General features: G+C 39.6%; 1 protein-coding gene across 11 annotated transcripts in view; it reads left to right on the top strand.

Annotated features, from left to right (window-relative positions):
- LOC113510054 (protein jim lovell) overlaps positions 1-19,855 on the top strand; it is a 67,454-nt gene extending 47,599 nt beyond the window's left edge. For 7 of the 11 annotated variants that reach the window (XM_052901380.1, XM_052901378.1, XM_052901379.1 and 4 more), the window contains 15 exons: positions 4,364-4,475; positions 5,093-5,246; positions 5,868-5,970; positions 7,121-7,339; positions 8,259-8,331; positions 9,110-9,187; positions 10,175-10,217; positions 11,508-11,664; positions 13,336-13,443; positions 14,094-14,212; positions 14,853-14,977; positions 16,183-16,337; positions 17,916-18,061; positions 18,475-18,598; positions 19,395-19,854. In XM_052901380.1, coding sequence (XP_052757340.1) covers positions 4,364-4,475; positions 5,093-5,246; positions 5,868-5,970; positions 7,121-7,339; positions 8,259-8,331; positions 9,110-9,187; positions 10,175-10,217; positions 11,508-11,664; positions 13,336-13,443; positions 14,094-14,212; positions 14,853-14,977; positions 16,183-16,337; positions 17,916-18,061; positions 18,475-18,598; positions 19,395-19,582 — 1,904 coding nt within the window. In that variant the 3' untranslated portion in view covers positions 19,583-19,854. Of the gene's footprint in view, positions 1-4,363; positions 4,476-5,092; positions 5,247-5,867; positions 5,971-7,120; positions 7,340-8,258; positions 8,332-9,109; positions 9,188-10,174; positions 10,218-11,507; positions 11,665-13,335; positions 13,444-14,093; positions 14,213-14,852; positions 14,978-16,182; positions 16,338-17,915; positions 18,062-18,474; positions 18,599-19,394 lie in introns of all 11 variants that reach the window. The other 4 variants (XM_052901382.1, XM_052901384.1, XM_052901383.1 and 1 more) reach the window with 4 other exon arrangements.
- Positions 19,856-20,664: the final 809 nt, after the last annotated feature.

Below are 20,664 nucleotides of genomic sequence, written 5' to 3'. Positions count from 1 at the left end.
TCGCCTATAGACATGAGCAGTACCATGAACGTAACAGAGTATACTGTTTCGCCCATGATACCCCCATACGTTGCCATTCCTGAGGATTCAGGTGTTATTCCTCTGTACCCAGTAAATTCACGCCATATCCCACCCTTCAAACCGAAACACAGCCATGCAAACACAGCTGCTTCACGGTTGAAACACGAATGGGAATTTTTAGAAGTTGCAACAAATAAGGTCCTTACCGTTCTTGTTTAACATAACAGAGTATACAGTTTCATTCCATATTCGATTAAATATGGCAGTAAATTTACAGGGTATAGAGGTATAACACCTGAGTCCTCAGGAATGGCAACGCATGGGGGGCATCATGGACGAAACAGTAGTACACTCTGTTATGTCCATGGTATTGCTCATGTGTATAGATGACAGTTACTACTTTCCATCAGGTGGGCCGTCAGCTTGTTTGACATTCTAAGTTGCATTAAAAAAACTTCAAAAATGGAGGCTTTTAATACGATTGTATTTTTTCTTTAAAAAGCAGTAAGTTCTCAGTTTTTTTTTGTTAAGTTTGCTACCACAGAACTCCGTTATTTATGAACCGATTTGGAAATTATTTTTTTTATTCGAAAGTTTGTACTTTCAGATTCGTCCCATGCATTTTATCAAAATCGGTCTAGTAGATTGATGGATACTTTATTTATATGCTAGCGGCCCGTCCCGGCTTCGCACGGGTGGACATTTTTACATTTTAAAAAGTGGCCATTAAGGCTGCACACGCGATGGAAGCTTAAAAATGGAGTAACTTTTCCCGTTTTCCCAACATTTCCCTTCACTGCTCTGCTCCTATTGATCGTAGCGTGATGAAAAGTATACTGTAACCTGCCCAGGAGTATGAGGAATAATTGTACCAAGTTTCGTTAAAATCCGTCGACTAGTTTTTGTTTCTATAACGAACATACAGACAGACAGACAAAAATTTTACTGATTGCATTTTTGGCATCCGTATCGATCACTTATCACCCGCTGATAGTTATTTTGGAAATATATCTATAGATCGACCTGGTTGGGTATGCCAGCAACAGGGTCCTTAGTCTCCATTACTAACAAATATATATATATATATATATATATTTGCTTAGCAATAAGACCGCCTTTTGTACTACACTATGCTTTTTGAAAATCCTTCAAGAAGTCCTGTAATATTGGTGCAGTAAAGTGTTAAATAAATAAATAAAATAATATATTATCATAAAGGAATAATTAACCTGCGTATAGATTATTAGAAAAACAGATTTTTAATTGTTAATTATTTAAATAGCACTTATTTTTTATCACCTACGTAATAATATAACCATAAAGCATGGCGCGGTCGATGTCAAAATCCTTTCAAGTAGGTAGTTTGGTCTGGTCAAATAAAAAACTAGACGCTGACACTGTAAACCTTTCGAAGCGAGTTTTCCGTTTGATTTTTGACCAAATGTCAATAAGTTATACTTAAAATAGAAATTGTTTTCATCGCAAACTGTTGGAAGTTTCATTTGATAACCGGGGGGGGGGGGGGGGGTATTCTTAGTAGTGCGGTCACCCACCGTAGTTTTTTTTTTATTATTTCAGCCATTTTTATTTAGCCATATCTATTTTTTTAACGCGCCACGTACCTGTTTATTCTTTAATTCCTTCTACCCAAAGGTTGTCTGGAAGAGATTGCTTAGCAATAAGATCTCTTTTTGTACTACACTGTACGTATTGAAAATTGTTTAACAAATCATGTTATGTTGGTGCAATAAAGTGTTAAATAAATAAAAATAAATAAATACGTTTGGCAGGCGGGGTTTTTTTTTAATGGGTGATAATGGAATGGTAACCCCACTCGCGCTATCGGTATATACCGGCGGAGCACCAGTGGGAGATGATAGGTGAGGATGAAGCAGGTCAGTTAGCCCATCGTGACGAACTCAACAAGAATTGTTCACGATGGTTTCCAGGGGGAACCACGTCGAGGTCGACCTGATAGGGCATATTGCTAGCAATGTCGAACTCCATTGCTAACAATCTCTTTCTCCCCTAGCGGCGGGGACGCTGCTGTCCATCCCTCAACTGTTAAGTTCCCTTAGTCGCTCTTATGCCATCCACGGGAAAGGATAGGGTAGCCTATTGTATGCCAGGACTTCACGGCATTGCTACGTGCATGCATACCCCCCAATGCATTGCCATTCCTGAGGACTCGGGTGTTATTCCTCTGTACCCTGTAAATTCACGCCATATCCCACCCTTCAAACCGAAACACAGCCATGCAAACACAACTGCTTCACGGTTGAAACACGAATGGGACAGAGGTACCCAAGCAATCGACTTTTGTACAAAGTCTGCCTCTGGTAGAAATTTACCCCAATTTTTCCATGTCCATTAGATTTTTCTCCAAAACTCTTCCCCACCACATTTCTTCAAAATTTCACGAACGCAAAAGTGTTTATTGGAAATTGCGAAAATAAATATGTACTTAATTTGGCAACGCTTCGAAGCCTCAAATTTAAAAATAAACCCAAAGTCCAAAGATCCGGCTCGAAATATCCGAAGAACCAGTTTTTGCTATCTAAATATCTAGTTCATATTATATAAAAGAAGGACGAATAGTCAAGTATCTAAAAACGATACGTGCTATTTGATGTTTTTTTTTTTTGTAATAGGCGAAAATGGAAGGAGAAGGAATGGTTTTTTTTGTGATGGGTGAAAATAGTTTGGACACCCCGCCTGCGCTAACGGGATACGCTTGCGGAGCACCAGTGAAGGGTGATAGATGAGAATGAAAACAGGCCAGTTAGCCCATCATGATGTATTCATCAGGAATTAATCATGATAGTTTCCAGGGGGAACCGCGAGGAGGTGGACCTGGATGGGTATATTGCTAGCAATGGCATTCTCAGTCTCCATTACTAACAATCCCTTTCCCCCCGAGAAGGAATGGTTAGTAATGAACATTAGTAGTCCCATTGCAAGTAATAAATAAATCCTGTCAGGTTGACTTCGCGGTTCCCCCTGGAAACTATCGTGTTCTATTCCAAGTGAATTAATCACGATGGGCTAACTGACCCGCCTTTTCATCCTCACCTATCATCCGTCACTGGTGCCCCGCCAGCATATACTATTAGCGCGGACGGGGTTACCATTCCATTAACATTAAAAAAAAATCACGGTCCTTAAACCTTAGGAATGGCAATGCATGGGGCGTCTCATGAGTGAAGCAGTATACTCTGTTATGTCCATGTTACTGCTCATGTCTGTGACGACATGTCTGGCGACGGTTGCCACTTTCCATCAGGTGGGCTGTCAGCTTGTTTGCCATTCTAAGTTGCATAAAAAAAAATACATTATTTCGTTATATTTCAGCAATTTCGATAAGAGCTCTTCTCAGTCGACGTGATTTCTTCCGACGTCTTGAACAATTATCGTCATATTTCAACAAATTAACACAAAATAATATTAAACTATACGCGTAAACCTTCCTCATGAATCATTCTATCTACTATTAAAACTGCATTAAAATCAGTTGCGTAGTTTAAAAGATCTAAACGTACAGACGACGGGAAACGACTTTGTTTTGACTATTTAAAGATTAAACTGTAGTTTATGCAAATTTCACCACTGATTGGAATATAAATAAAATGCGTATTAGTTTTTTTTTTAACTCGTCTGTCTATTAGCGTTTGTTTTATCTGATAATTTAAATGTTTTATACTAATTTGACAGCACATGTACTTATATTTATTATTATTGACTATTTTAGGAAAGGTGGTTTGCTTTATATTGCTTTTGTTTTGTTATTATATATCAAGCTAAAAGATGTCTCATCAAAATTTATAACTTTTTAATTATTATAGATGTGTGTATGTATGCGTGTGTATGTGTATGTATGTGTATATGTGTATGTGTGTATGTATGTATGTGTATGTATGTATTTTGCATATATAAAAACCGATCATTGTCATTAAGCAAATGTGAAAACTATTCATGGCTTAACATAGATATAAATTTGATTATGTATTGACTGTAATTCAGCTGTACGTTTTCCAAAAAATAAATAAATATGTTTATTAACTGATTTTTTCTTTTTTTTTCTCTTCTACTATTATTTATATATACATATTTTGGTGAGCTTTACAAATTTACCAATGCACTTGAGACGAGACACAATGTCTCGTGGTGTTGACTGTTTCTAGGACGCCTCCCTTGCATTTCTCTTCTTCGTCGACTTTATATTTACCAAAATACGAAATAAATGACAGTTATTTAAAAAGGGTTTGGAAAAATTCGGAGATTTAGGCTAGCGGTGTTATGGTAGACGAATTGAGAATAAAGTGCGTATTGTGTTTGATTGCAGAGAGGTTCTGCGACGTGACCCTGTACTGCTCGCCGAGCTTCGCCACACAAGTGCCCAACAAAGACACTGTCGACCCGCAGAACATAAGAGGGGTGTCCCTCAGGGCGCACAGGTGGGACCATCACTGTTTTGTATATAATATAGGATATATTGTCATTGACAATAGGTGGTATATGGCAGTGAATTAAAGGGTACAGAGGTATAACACCCGAGTCCTCAGGAATGGCAACGCATGGGGGGGAAGGGGTATCATGGGCAAAACAGTACACTCTGTTATGTCCATGGTACTGCTCATGTCTATAGGCGACGGTTACCACTTTCCATCAGGTGGGCTGTCAGCATGTTTGCCATTCTAAGTTGTATAAAAAAAATTATTGCACTTGAACGAAAGATAAGAAAGAGAGAAAATAATTTGTGGTTAATCAAGTGCAGGAAAGGTACAGGTAAAAATGTAGACAAGGTAAATAGAATACAAATAATATATATATATAAAATAAATGCATAGTATTATTAGTTAAAAGTGAGATTTCAATCATTTCACACCGTGTCTATCGTATGACAAGTAAGAAAATAGCCCAAAATCTGAGAGAGAGAATCTTGACCAATTCTATAAGTATTGGGGTATGCTTTGATCAACTTTCGTAGACCTGTGTCCGGTAGCGAAACGTGATAAACTATATATTGTATATATAAACGAATAAATATGTTATTACTATATTCTGTTTCCAGAGTGGTGCTAGCGGCATGTTCGGAGTTGCTCGGCGCGTTACTAGGCGCGCATGAAGCTCAAGGCGAGCCTGTACTAGTGATAGACGGAGCGGAGCCCAAACACCTGAAGGCACTGCTCGACTATATGTATACCGGCGAGATGAACGTCCATCACGTGAGTGCAACTAAGGCCTTTTAATGTGAAATATATAGTCAGTTATGCGGGTGATACTAGGCGCGCATAATGTCAAAGGTGAGGGAGGACTCAGGTGTTATTCCTCTGTACCCAGTATATTTACGCCATATCCCACCCTTCAAACCGAAACACAGCCATGCAAACACAACTGCTTCACGGTAGAAACACGAATGGGACAGAGGTACCCAAGCAATCAACTTTTGTACAAAGTCTCCCTCTGGTTATATATATTCATTTTAATCAAGCTATAATTTCAATGTTATATACTGGATTACTGGCTGTGTAGTCCCAGCATCGAATAGACCACCACCTCCTATCCCGAGGACGTCGTAAGAGCCGACTAAGGGAAGGCGAGGGATGTGCAGCAGCATCCCTCTCAAAACATCTCTAAAGCTTGACTGCGGTTGCCAGTCCGCCTGCCAAGCGTGGTAACTACTAGCAAAGCCCTCCAAAAGGGAGGCTTATGGAGTTATGATGATATCTGATAACCGATATTTCATATATACGATCACCATCATCATCATGATGATGATTCTAGTCCGCGTTACCAACGATCCCTTCCCTGTAAATATTTATTGTTGATACAATGCGTGTGAACAGTCTCAGCTGGCGAGCCTGCTGAAGACGGCCGAGGAGCTGAGGATCAAAGGTCTGACGGACATCCGGTGGAACAACAAGGATGAACCGCCCGACTGTGATACCGGTGAGCGTTTAATAATAATCCTTAAACCTTAGATTATATACATAGAGTATCTCCATAGATAACCGACATAGCCCGAAGGATAAGCAAGCTTGCCACTTGGCAATGGGCTGGTCACATAGCTCGAAGAACCGATAACCGAAGGAGAAGAAAGGTTCTTGAGTGGCGACCGCGTACGGGTAGACGCAGTGTAGGACGACCCCCTACTAGATGGAGTGACGACCTGAAATGCGTTGCTGGGAGTCAGTGGATGCAGGTGGCTCAGGACCGTTCTTTATGGCCGTCTTTGGCTTATGTCCAGCAGTGGACGGATAATGGCTGAGTGATGATGATGATGAAAGATTCCTTTACAACTTATATATATATTTATATATATTTATATTTTATATTTTGTCTCATAATTTCTGTATCTTTTTAATGCGTAAACATTAATTTTATTTATTAAACAATAAGTCGAGATACATTATATGCATAAGTATATAGAACGAGTCAGCTAACTTGACAGGTAGCTGACAAAAAGTTGACCCGTTTTTGAGGTTCGATGCTCTATCTATATAATCTAAAGCTTAAATATAATAAAATCATGGATAATATATAAGAAAAACTATTATAGGGGGGAGGGGGGGTTTATGAATGCAATAGAACCCAAAACAACGATTTTTAGAATTTTTGTCTGTTTGTCTGTACGTTTGTGCGCGCTAATCTCAGAAAGAGCTTAACCCATTTGAATGCGGTTTTCACTAATGCGTTTCGGTTTGCACCATTTGACATTTAGTGTTTCTTTTATTTCAACCAGTTCTTAAATAAAAAATAAATATATCCTCTATCGGTATACGCTGGCGGGGCACCAGTGAGGGATAGTAGGTGAGGATGAAAAGGCAGGTCAGTTAGCCCATCGTGATGAATAAATCTGGAATTCAGCACGATGGTTTCTAAGGACGAGCACGTGGAGGTCGAGATCTGAGGGTATATTGCTAGCAACAGGACTAGTAATTCGCTTTACTAACAATCCCTTCTCCCCTCCCTCCCCCCGTATTTAATATATGCTTACTAGGGGATGTACTTTTTAATCCGGTCAATGAAAACATCCTGATTACGCGGACAAAGTCACGAGTAAAAGCTAGTAAATAAATAAATATTAATTATGACACAGGCGTGGTGACAGCTGTGGCTACACATGAAAAGAAAAGCACGGAGAAGGTAGAGAAGCAATTGTCACCGAAGCACGCGGCGCCGAAGCAGTCGTCACCGAAGCAAACGTCGCCGAAGCACACACCGCCGAAGTCCGACTCGGTGGCGGAACTGCGCCCGTGCGTGGAGAAGGAAGATAGTGAGAAAGAGACCAAGTCGGGGGAGAAGTTTAGTGTGAACGGTATGTTTTGCGGAGTAATTTTATTTTATTTGACAGTTTCCGTTAAATTTATCATTGGGGTCAATTTTGAGAGTAAACCTTAGATCTTACCAGAGGGAGACTTTGTACAAAAGTCGTTTGCATGGGTACCTCTATCCCATTCGTGTTTCTACCGTGAAGCAGTTGTGTTTGCATGGCTGTGTTTCGGTTTGAAGGGTGGGATATGGCGTGAATTTACTGGGTACAGAGGAATAACACCCGAGTCCTCAGGAATAGCAACGCATGGAGGGGTATCATGGGCGAAACAGTATACTCTGTTATGTCCATGGTACTGCTCATGTCTATAGGCGACGGTTACCACTTTCCATCAGGTGGCTTTTCATAAATTTACTATAGGACTAATCGACGGTTTACAACTGACGGAGTTATGAGGTAATTAATATAAAAAAAATACTACCGAAAGGAGAACTTTTTTTTTTGAAGTAAATGTAAAAGTGCCTATAAACATAGATGCTAGCTTCGTCGTAGGTGTACGTCGTGGACCGTCATTAGCATCACAGATTTAATTTTATTACCCGTAAAAACAATAAATTAGGCAATAAAAATTAGTGTTTTATTACTTTTTTATGTAAATATATAATCTGTTACAAGATAGTGATGTTTGTTTATATATATGTATGTATATATATAAATATATTTACATTATTGCATGTAATACATATCCATATGTAAAATTGAATCGAATTCTCGTCGTGTTTCCTGTCAAACTGTTTTAAACTCTTCACTTATAATAATAAATAATCATAATTTATATTATATATATATATATATATATATATATATATATATATATATATATATATATATATATATATTATTGTATCTAATTCAATTTTTATTATTGATAATTGAATGTTAAATGTTTAAAATGAACAAACAGGTGGGCCACCGCCGTTAATAAAGCTGCCCATGAAGGAGAAAACGAGCCCCGTGAAACGAGATCGCTCAGATTCGTAAGTTTATTTATTTATTTAAACTTTAACGCACAGTAAAATTCTGTGTACATTTAGCGGACTTAACACCGGACGGTGTTCTCTACCAGTCGACCATTGGGCGAACAGAGAAATACGTAGCCGGTGCATTATTGAATAGAGAAAAAAATAAAGTAATATTTGATAAATTCATATAATATAAACATACACATAATATATTTAATAAATAAATATATATATATATATACAATCCAAATTCCCAGAGGGTTTTTTTTTAATAGATAAAAATGGAATGGTAACCCCGCCCGCGCTATCGGTATACACCGACGAGACACCAGTGTAAGACGATAGGTGAGAATGAATGCAGGTCAGTTGGCCCACCGTGATGAATTCGACAAGAATTCGCCATGATGGTTTCCAGGGGGAACCGCGTGGAGGTCGACCTGAGAGGGTATATTGCTAGCAATGGGACTATTAGACCTCATTATTAACAATCCCTTTTCCCCCTCCCAAAGAGGGTTGACGTTGAATTAATCATGATAATTTCCAGGGGAAACCGCGAGGAGGTCGACCTGGTTTGGTTATATTGCTAGCAATGAGATTCTCAGTATCCATTACTAACAATCCTTTTCCCCCTATTCCATAGTATTTTACTATAAAATATTTTTATTTTTAATTCAACAATTTACAAAAACTGCGTTACGTATTACTCGAATGCCCCTTTATAGTCATTTATTCATTCATTTATATTATAACTTAAGTATATGGACACAGTATATAATTAACGCCATTGTTGCAGCGAGTCGCCGAGCCCGAAGCGACGTCGCGCGACAAGTGCCACGGAACACACCGACGACGACTCTGTGTCGCATAAGTCGTGAGTAAAACTATTTGTGTGTTTATCTTTAACACATGTTTCTTAATGGGTGATAATGGAATCGTAACCCCGCCTTCGCTATCGGTATACACCGGCGGGGCACCAGTGAGGGATGATAGGTGAGGATGAAAGCAGGTCAGTTAGCCCATTGTGACGAATTCCACTAGAAATAACCACGACGGTTTCCAGGGGGAACCGCATGGAGGTCGCCCTGATAGCCCATTGCTAGCAATACACCCTGTATTGCTAGCAATGGGTCAATTAGACCCCATCGCTAACAATCCCTTTCACCCCTCTTTAATACATTTAGGAAACGTTGCTAGTAACGGAACTGATAAATTCCCATTACTAACAATCCCCTGTCCCCCCCAATCACTATGAAGTTTGGTATAGACGTACTATATACGGGATAGCGAAAGATATCTGAATAGAAGAGAATAGAATAGAAACATTTATTCCCATACAATTACAATATAACATCAGTACAGAGGTATAACACCTGAGTCCTCAGGAATGGCAACGCATAGGGGGTATCATGGGCGAAACAGTATACTCTGTTATGTCCATGGTACTGCTCATGTGTATAGGCGACGGTTACCACTTTCCATCAGGTGGGCCGACAGCTTGTTTGCCATTCAGAGTTATATAAAAATATATATATATATATATATATATATATATATATATATATATATATATATATATATATATATATATATATATATATATATACAAAACATATACAAAAAGTGTCCCATATTAAGCAAAAGGAACCGACTCAGCTGATGTAGCTTTTTTTTTATATATTAAACAAGTCGTCATAGTCGTAGAATACTGACGGATATATATATATATATATATATATATATATATATATATATATATATATACGTAATCTTTGTCAGATTCGTCAGTCCGTCCGTCCCACACTAACAGTTCGTAAAAAAAAAAGTCTAAAAGTTGCCAATGTTAAACATATTGTTTCAGTGATCGAGATCAAGAATGGCAACACGGTAATTTGGTGAGTAAGGTATTACAATATTTCAAATATATTTCCTTAGTAAAGTAACGCCACATTGGCAAAATGAGGTTTAGTTCATTTTAAACTTACGCATTGTTGACACAATGGCATGTATGAATAGTTGACACATGGAATGGCAACGCATGGGGGGGTATCATGGGCGAAACAGTATACTCTGTTATGTCCATGCTACTGCTCGTGTCTATAGTTAACGGTTACCACTTTCCATCAGGTGGGCCGTCAGCTTGTTTGCCATCCTAAGTTGCGTAAATAAAGATATTTTAAATACACCATTGGGATATACCTGCTTTTTTATTGCCGATGTTTTAACTTGGATTGCTCTACGTCTAATGGCCGACGCCGAATGCCAAGCGTGGCAACTACTAGAAAAGCTCCCCTTAAGGGGAGGCCTATTTTTGTATACAATTTAGAATGGCAAACAAGCTGACGGCCCACCTGATGGAAAGTGGTAACCGTCGCCTATAGACATGAGCAGTGGCAGTGCCATGGACATAACAGAGAGAATACGCGACGGATTTTGATGAGTTTTTTAAATAGAAAGAGTGATTCAAGAGGAAGGTTTCTATGTATAATACATGCATAATATTGTAGAGAAACAATGATAAATTTAGAGGTTTCTAATGTGATGCCGTAATGCAATGGGGGGGGGGGGGGGTAGCGCTAATTAGTATCAGCATTGCACCCGGGCGAAGCCGGGATCGGGTCGCTGGTTTTTTTTTTTAATCTACGTTTTAATTCGGGATGTTTATTTTTTAACATGTCAATCCCATAAAATCTAAACAAGTTATCTGCTATTATAATTATGACTAAACAATACTACTTACTAATTCACTTAAGCACAAAGCAATTTTGTTAGTAGGAGCATGCATTATGCTCTGAACAATCCCCACATCAAATTTATTTATATTAAATATTTTTAAAAATGTCCCCTTTCCCTTCGGCTCCTATCACATTCCATCAATAAGTGCTGTACATCTTCAACTTTACCACAGACAATGCAATTTGGTGGATTTTCTTTTTTTTTTCATTAAATATGCAAACTTTCTTGATGGATAGTGACCGGATCTGATACTTGAAATTAACTTAATTTTATTTCTATTTAATTCACTATCTAAAAACCAAGGTATCAATCAGAAGAGGCTCACATTGAATTGTCTTATGTCGCTGGTTATTGTAATAATTCTTGTATTATCCTCGATTATTTGATACTGCACATTCATTGGGCCCAGCTTAATTTTTTTTTTTTTAATTTAAATTTAATCTAAAACCTAATCTTAGGACATATCTGCGGAGCGCGTTGTCGCGTGGGGCATGGGATCGGAACAAGCGGGCGAGTGGTCGCGCGACGGCTCCGACGACGAGTGGGCGGACGCACCCGCCGATATTGGTTCCTTCCTGCACACGCGGTTACGCGTCGACGGCGACAACAGCGCCGGTATGTACTCTGTAGATTTATAAGTGTACAGTTCACATGAACTACACATTTTTTTTTGATGGGTGAAAATGGTATGGTAAGACCCCTGCGCTAACGGGATACGCTGACGGAGCACCAGTGAAGGGTGATAGATGAGAATGAAAACTGGCCAGTTAGCTCATCATGATGAATTCGTCAGGAATTAACCATGATAGTTTCCAGGGAGAACCGCGAGAAGGTCGACCTGGTTGGGTGGGTATATTGCTAGCAATAGGATTCTCAGTCTCCATTACTAACAATCCCTTTTCCCCCATGAACTACACATTCTAAATTTAATTTTACAATAACAAGAAGAATGGAAGAGAAAACAAAAAAAAAAATACGCCGACCCCAAATAATAATTGGAATAAGGGTACGAAAATGATGATGATGATGAATGACTCTTTTTAGTTTTTTATTTATCAAAAAAAAAAGCATAAATTATGAAACAGCAAGAGAGAAGTACTGTATCTTCCCTATTACCCAAGCCCAAGCCAATCCGAACAAGACAGCGATTTCTGTTTTAATGAGTGATAATGAAATGGTAGTGAATGAATGAAATGGAAAGGTCGAGAGATGGTCAGTAGCGTCCCTCTTAATACATCTCTAAGGCCTAACTGCAGTTGCCAAAACGCCTGCCAAGCGTGGCAATTACGGGCAAAACACTCTAAGGGGGAGGCTTATGCTCAGCAGTGAACAGTTAAGGCTGATGTGACGGGTGGTATGGTATCCCCGCCTGCGCTGTCGGTATACACTGGCGGGGCACCAGTGAGGAACGATAGGCGAGGATGAGACCTTACTCCATCGTGATGAATTCCACAAGAACTAACCACGATGGTTTCTAGAAGTAACTGCATTGAGGCCGATCTGATAAAATATATTGCTAACAATGGGGCTGTTAGATTCCCATTACTAACGATTCCTTTCCCCTTAGCGATTCCAGTGACCAGGGGTAGTCACTCCCGGAGATGATGTTAGGATAAAGAGACTCGTCTGGAGGCTTCCACCTGTTTCTTAGCGAAGACTCATCGTCTTCATGTGAAAAATATAATACTAACTTTAAGCCGTGACTTTGTCAGTGTAACTGTAATAAAAAGTAGCTTATATCCGTCTTCATATGGAAAGAGAAATTTTCATGAAACAAAAGTCGATTGCTTTGGTACCTCTGTCCCATTCGTGTTTCAACCGTGAAGCAGTTGTGTTTGCATGGCTGCGTTTCGGTTTGAAGGGTGGGATATGGCGTGAATTTACTGGGCACAGAGAAATAACACCTGAGTCCTCAGGAATGGCAACGCATGGGGGGTATCATGGGCGAAACAGTATACTCTGTTATGTCCATGGTACTGCTCTTGTCTATAAGCGACGGTTACCACTTTCCATCAGGTGGGCCGTCAGCTTGTTTGCCATTCTAAGTTGTATAAAAAGAAAAAACTTTACATACATATGGCATGTATACCAAATTTTATGATGATTTGTCGAGCCGTTAAAGAGGTTAAGTGGTGACAAACATAATTTCCCATTTATAATACACTAGTTTTTACCCGTTTTTCATCCGTTTTGCCCAATCTGTCCCTTCCACACTGTATGTTTTAGTGCCGGGGGAATGGTCAAGTCAATCGACTTTTAGAATCTCTAAAATGTGACCGTTTACAGACGAAGAGTCTAACGAGAGTGGTGCGGCGGCGGCGCCCCCCTCCGCGCCGTCGTCTTCCTCCTCGGCGGCGGCCTCAGACCTCAAGCTGGACTTCATCATCAGCAAACGTTAGTGACATACCAGTTTATTTCTTTTATATTCGTGTATTTTAGTACACGTTCAAGAAATAATCAAATTCTGATACAAGTCCGGGGACTCGGACAAGTTCTTCAAGAACTTGTTTGTATCTAGATCACTTTATGATACTAATGCTTCAAATTATTTCTGAAGCTAACTTTTTAATGAATATTCAGCCATTTAATAATTTTTCGTGTAGTGTCTTCATCCTTACCTATTATTCCTCACTGGTGCCCCGCCAGTGTATACCGATAGCGCAAGCAGGGTTATTATTTCATTATCACTCGTAAGAAATAAAGAATTGGTACTGGCTCTCTCTCTTTTTCTCTCGTCCTCTCCTCGCTCTCTCGTCCTCCCTCTTGCTCTCTCCCATCTTCTCCCTCGCTCTCTCTCGTCATCTCCCTTGCCCTCTCTCGTCATCTCCCTTGCCCTCTCTCGTCATCTCCCTTGCTCTCTCGTCATCTCCCTGGATTTCTCTCGTCAACTCCCTGGATTTCTCTCGTCATCTCTCTCTCTCTCTCTATCTCTCTCTCTCGACTTCCACTTGTACTCTCTCTCTCTCTCTCTCTCTCTCTCTCTCTCTCTCTCTCTCTCTCTCTTGCTCCGTCACACTAACGTGGTGCCGCCCATATGGTTGCAGCGACGATAGGTCCCAAATCTGGCCCGACGGACCCGCGGTTCACGGACGTGGTGAAGCTGAGCGACTACCTGCAGCACGGCCGCCGCCCGCAGTTCTGGGAGGAGAACTACGTCAAGAGGGTGAGCATCTGGTGGAAATGTATTATCTAGTATGGACAACAGCGTCCTTCTTAAAACATCTCCAAAGCCTAACTGCGGTTGTCGATCCGCTTGCCAAGCGTGGCGACCATTGGCGTAATACTATATATTGGTCCAATAAACAATATGTAAAAAGTCTGTTATCCAAAAAACTTTTTACATATTCTTTATTGTACTCGCGACTAGTGATAAGCCATTAAGGCGCTAAGAGGGAACAAACTCATTTTGAGATTTTTTTTTTATACAACTTAGAATGGCAAACAAGCTGACGGCCCACCTGATGGAAAGTGGTAACCGTCGCCTATACACATGAGCAGTACCATGGACATAACAGAGTATACTGTTTCGCCCATGATTCCTGAGGACTCGGGTGTTATTCCTCTGTACCCAGTAAATTCACGCTAATTCAAATATATAATATTAAGTTGGTTTGAGATTTTATTTCTTAAAAAAACATAACTGTAGTTCTTTAACTATTTAACTAATATCATTATTACAGTTTTATGAGGGTTTAGGAGTTCTAGGCTCCTAAATATGTTAATAAACATACAGTGTAATAACCTGTGTTAAGGGGCCACAGCCCCAACCCCCCTTTAAAAGTGATGATTATTTTATCACCCAGGTGATGGAGGCGGTTCGTGTGAAAGAGCTGGAGATGAAGCAAGCGGCGGAGATCCTGGGCGTCAGCTACGGGACGCTGTACGGACGCTACAGGGACGTGTACGGGTGCATCAATAGGCCCTACCGGTGAGTGCTACATACACGACTCGCGTAAGATGTTCATTTCTAATTTGGTACATGGAATAGCAAACAATATGCCGCCTGTAGGCATGGATAATATAGAGTAATATCTAGCAGTATCTATATATTGCAGTTACAAAAACCTATATATTGGTCCAATAATGGAAACGTTAACTCTGTCCCATTCGTGTTTCTACCGTGATGCAGTTGTGTTTGCATGGCTGTGTTTCGGTTTGAAGGGTGGGATATGGCGTGAATTTACTGGGTACAGAGGTATAACACCTAAGTCCTTAGGAATGGCAATGCATGGGGGTGTCATGGATGAAACAGTATACTCTGTTATGTGCACGGTACTGCTCATGTCTATAGATGACGGTTATCACTTTCCATCAGGTGGGTCGTCAACTTGTTTGCCATTCTAAGTTGTATAACAAAAATGAATATAGTTGTAGAGGAAAGGATTGAGCAGAAATGATGGAGCGTCATTTTATCCGTGTAAGGGAGCATTACTTGTCACTATGTTGACGTATTATGTATATGTGTATGTATATTTATATATGTTTATATGTGTATATATATATGTATGTGTATATATGTGTATATTTACAGGGTTTATGTATTTTATAATGTGTAGTTTGTATTATTCTTTGTGTATACATGTCTTATGTGTTTATACAATGTACGCAGATCAAATGACGGCCTGTTTTTATTTTATAAAATAACACACAATTTACATGAAAAGGTTTTGCTGGAAGAAATCTCTTATTAGAGATAAGCTCGCCTCTGTACATTATGTTTATAATGAATTGTGATTAACAGTATGTTTTGTGTACAATAAAGAATAAAGAAGGAGTGGATAAAGGATGTTATTAAAAAGGGAGTAAAGAGAATAAATTTACTGTTATGTATATAATAAAATTGTAACTTGTGTAATGTCTCACCGTGGACAGATATTAAGGAATATGATGATCATATCAGCTGTCAACTGTCCACTGTTGGACATAGGCGTCCCACTATTAGGGGTTTTGCCAGTGGTTGTCACGCTAAGTTGGCGGGTTGGCAACCGAGGGACACTGCTACCAATCTCTCGGTACTTAGTTGTTCCATATAATAATCACGTAAAGGGATGTTCAGCTGATTGTTGACCCATTCTATGCCAGGACCACATGGCTGCAGTTAATAAGTAAATAAAATTTCCCTGTCTCGTGCAGCACGGCGCGCGACTTCTGGCAGGCGAAGGGTCCGGCGGATGTACTGGACAAGCTGCAGCGCGGCGAGCTGTCGCTGGACGCGGCTGCGCTCGCGCTCGGCGTTAGCATCAACAACCTCTCTGCCTACATGTCCGAGTGCCCGCCCGTCGAGAAAGGTAAGCGGTGTGGGGGCTTTTACATAGTTAAATAGTTGATGAACATCTCAGAGAATGCCTTATGTAATGTGTGAATGTTTATTACACTATTAGGTGTTTGTCTGTAGGTCTATGTTTATATAATTGTTGTCAGAAATAAAAAAAAAATTGTTTTCTACAAAAAAAAAAACTTCAACTGTGACAAAGTCAGTTGTTATTTGTAACTAAAAATTAAAATACTGAACTAATTTTGGTCAAATTGTACTGAATTTCTAAAAGAATTAAGTCAAAATTATGATAAATTTAGTTTATAATAACAATAATATTTTTTAAGAGCATAGTAGAAGGAAAGATAGAGGGCAAAAGAGGAAGAGGAAGACCGAGGAATAACTACATGGGACAGATAAAGGAAACACTAGGCGTCATGTCGTATAGGGAGATAAAGGATATGGCCTGGGATAGAGCTGGCTGGAGGAAGATGCATGAATTAGTTGCACCGACAAGAGGAGACTCTTAAATGAATAGAAGAATAATAATAATGATATACTTTATTACTGAGACTACAATTTGGTCCATTTTGTTAGTAACAGTTTTTTTTTTATATACAACTTAGAATGGCAAACATGCTGACAGCCCACCTGATGGAAAGTGGTAACCGTCGCCTATAGACATGAGCAGTGCCATGGACATAACAGAGTATACTGTTTCGCCCACGATACCCCCCATGCGTTGCCATTCCTGAGGACTCAGGTGTTATTCCTCTGTACCCAGTAAATTCACGCCATATCCCACCCTTCAAACCGAAACACAACCATGCAAACACAACTGCTTCACGGTAGAAACACGAGTGGGACAGAGGTGGTCAAGCAATTGACTTTTGTTTTCTTACAAACTGTGTTAGTAAAAAAAGAAAAGCAAATTAATTCAAGCAGCTCACTCAGATGTGAGCCAGAATGTCTCTAAAACAGTAATTTCCCAATATTATCAAATTTATTTATTTAATTATTTCATCAACTGGGCGAGTTTTACAGTCACCCAATATGCTCACCCAGGAAAACTACAGTACAATCACATATATAAAAAATAATAATTAACATTAATAAGAGGAATAATAATATTAAAAAGATTTTTTTTTTATGGGTGAAAATGGTATGGTAACCCCACCCCGCCTGCGCTAACGGGATACGCTGGCGGGGCACCAGTGAAGGGTGATAGATGAGAATGAAAACAGGCCAGTTATAGCCCATCATGATGTATTCATCAGGAATTAACCATGATAGTTTCCAGGGGGAACCGCGAGGAGGTCGACCAGGTTGGGTATATTGCTAGCAATGGGATTCTCAGTCTCCATTACTAACAATCCCTTTTCCCCCGTTATTAAAAAGATTTCAATCTAATAAAAACAACATTAGATATGAAATCTCTGAACGCAAACACTCTGTGGTCATCTGACGAAACTCCAGCAACATGGAGGCAAATACGTCCAATTGCGGATACCGGCTATTTACCTAATTAAAATATTAGGTAAAGAAGTAAGTTTAAAAAAAAAGACTCCTCGAAATCGATCCCAGTATCAAAAATAAGTAACACGGTCCACAGAATTCGAGCCGATTCCTATAGAGATCGACCCGTCTTTGAAGCTGCGCGCGCGCACGTACAACAACACTAAGGCGTCGATGCGGAATAAACAGCCCGCGCCCGCGCCCGCCTCCGCTACTGTACCCGCGCCCGCGGCCACAGACAAGGTGACGTTCATATTTTTTTTATTTTATTAACCTACGTTAAATTATTTGTTAATAATAGTTTGAATGTGGCATGGCCTACGTTAACAGTGTACGCTAGTGGGGTACCAGTGAGCTATGGTAGGTGAGGATGAAATTTATCAGTCGGTCCATCGTGATGAATTTAGCCACGATGGTTTCCGGGAAGAATCGCGTGGGAGTCGACCTGATGAGGTATATTGCTAGTAATGGATCTGTTTTTTTTTTTGATGTGTGAAAATGGTATGGTAACCCCGCCTGCGCCAACGGAATACGCTGGCGGAGCACCAGTGAAGGGTGATAGATGATTCTGGCAATTTGGATTTAATAAAAAAAATGACTCTCGTTTATAATATAAGGATTATAGTCTCTGGTTAACGTAAAATATAAATTTACAGCCCAAGAAAGTGCTAATAGGCAGTCTAACGGACGAGGACCCGATACCGGCGACGGTGATCACGACGCACGAGGGGAAGAACGCGTTCGTAGCCAACACGAGTCCCGCCACCGCCACCGCTACAAGTAAGTGGCAATAACTACAAATTTTTAACGTTACAAGCAAATTTTAAGGCGGAGAACACTGAGATCGCCTTGCTACAAGTATCAGCAGTTACATTTTTAAGGCAGGATCATTGTCACGCCAAGATGCTGCAAGTATAATTTTTAAAGCGGGAACAATATCAGGCTACCGAATGTCAACAACTATAAATTTTAAAGCTGGGAACATTGTCAGGCCAGTACGTTACAAGTATCTTTTTTTTTTGTTTAGTGGATGATAATGGAGTGGTAACCCTGCCTGCGCTAACGGGATACGCTGGCGGAGCACCAGTGAAGGGTGATTGATGAGAATGAAAACAGGCCAGTTAGCCCATCGTGATGAATTCATCAAGAATTAATCATTATAGTTTCCAGGGAGAACCGCGAGGAGGTAGACCTGGTTGGGTATATTGCTAGCAATGGGATTCTCAGTCTCCATTACTAACAATTCCTTTCCTCCCTCTATTGGGGGTTTTGACATTAGTTTACACGCTTGGCTGGCAGATTAGCCGCCATAGCTTTGATGATGTTTTAAGGGTGAGGCTGCTGTCCATCCCATAACCTTTAAGTTTCCATAGTCACTTGACAGATCGCTGCTTGACATAAGACATTGGATCCAAAGAGGCAGAAAACAAATAAAACGAAAAAATAATAATTTAAGGCCTTTATTAATTATAATTTCTAGAAATTTCGTATATTATATAGGTTTTTTTTTTTATTTTAACTTTACCTTTACCCAATTTATGGGTCCGTTGAAATATTTTTTTATTGTTTTACTCAGGCGGCAAATGGCCATCGATTCGCGTGGCGAGCCTGGACAGCTTAAGAGCTAGTGGCGGCGGCAGCACCGGCGGCAGCAGCACGGAGTCGTTGCCCGCGTCGCCCTCGCAACTTATGCGGTCCCGGCCCGACCTCACCATAGTGGCCGCGCGGAGGCCCGACACGAAACGCGAGGACAACGGTACGTGATCCCCGCAATAACACTCACCGACGAGCGTATGAATTCAAAATGGCGGATTTTGTCCGCTAAATGGTGTACTATACAAAATGGCGGACCTGATTGCGAAATGGCGGACCTCAAATCAGTTGTGACATTCATCCGCCATTTGGCAATGTAGCTCGGATAAAATCTACATTGTTGAATTCCTTTGTCTTAGACCATTTATCATTTATTATAAAATATTGTCTGATCGAGTCAGTTATTTATACAAAGTGTATAAATATATATATATATATATATATATATATATATATATATATATATATATATATATATATAATAATTAATTTCAATTAAACACTTCCTTGAGAGTATATATCCCATTTTTATATTTATAAAAGTGACAATGGGATTACTGGCTGATTTTAAAACGTCATTCTTCCGCCAATAATGAAATATTAGAATATGAACCTTTTTCCAACGTCGTTAAATTGATTTTTCTTTATCTAGAATAGAGTGTAGAGTGATATAAAAAGATGTGACCGTAAAACATGAATGAGAATTTGTTATAACAATTTTAATATTATGTTATGTTATGTTATATCGAGTGAGCCGATGTGAGATTCTAGATGTTTGTAAATAAATCGATTCTCTTTAAAGTGATGATGGAAATCATGTATGAATTTGTTACAAATTGTATATTTAAATGTAATGACACAACTTGGAACCACTAAATTTAGACCAAAGAATCTCCGTGGCGTTTTTCTTAATATAAAAATGTATAGAATACATCAACATCATTCAATCAGCCGTTACTGTCCACTGCTAAATATATATCTCCCCCTATTGAAGGAGAGGGGCGGTTCCAATAGTCGCCACGCTTGGCAGGCGGATTGGCAACCGCAGTTAGGCTTTAGAGATGTTTTAAGAGGGACGCTGCTGATGTTTTAAGGGAGAACCCTTAGTCGCTTCTTACAACACCCACGGGAAAGGAAGGGGTGGCTTATTCTATGCCAGGACTGCACGTCTTTTATATTATATATATATATATATATCTATATATATATATATATATATATATATATATATATATATATATTTTATATTATAT

This window comes from Galleria mellonella, unplaced genomic scaffold (genome assembly GCF_026898425.1).
Source record: "Galleria mellonella isolate WM207_F2 unplaced genomic scaffold, CSIRO_AGI_GalMel_v1 utg778, whole genome shotgun sequence".
Taxonomy (NCBI): Eukaryota; Metazoa; Arthropoda; class Insecta; order Lepidoptera; family Pyralidae; genus Galleria; species Galleria mellonella.
The sequence above is the reverse complement of the archived record's forward strand: the minus strand, read 5'-3'. Positions and strand labels throughout refer to the sequence as shown.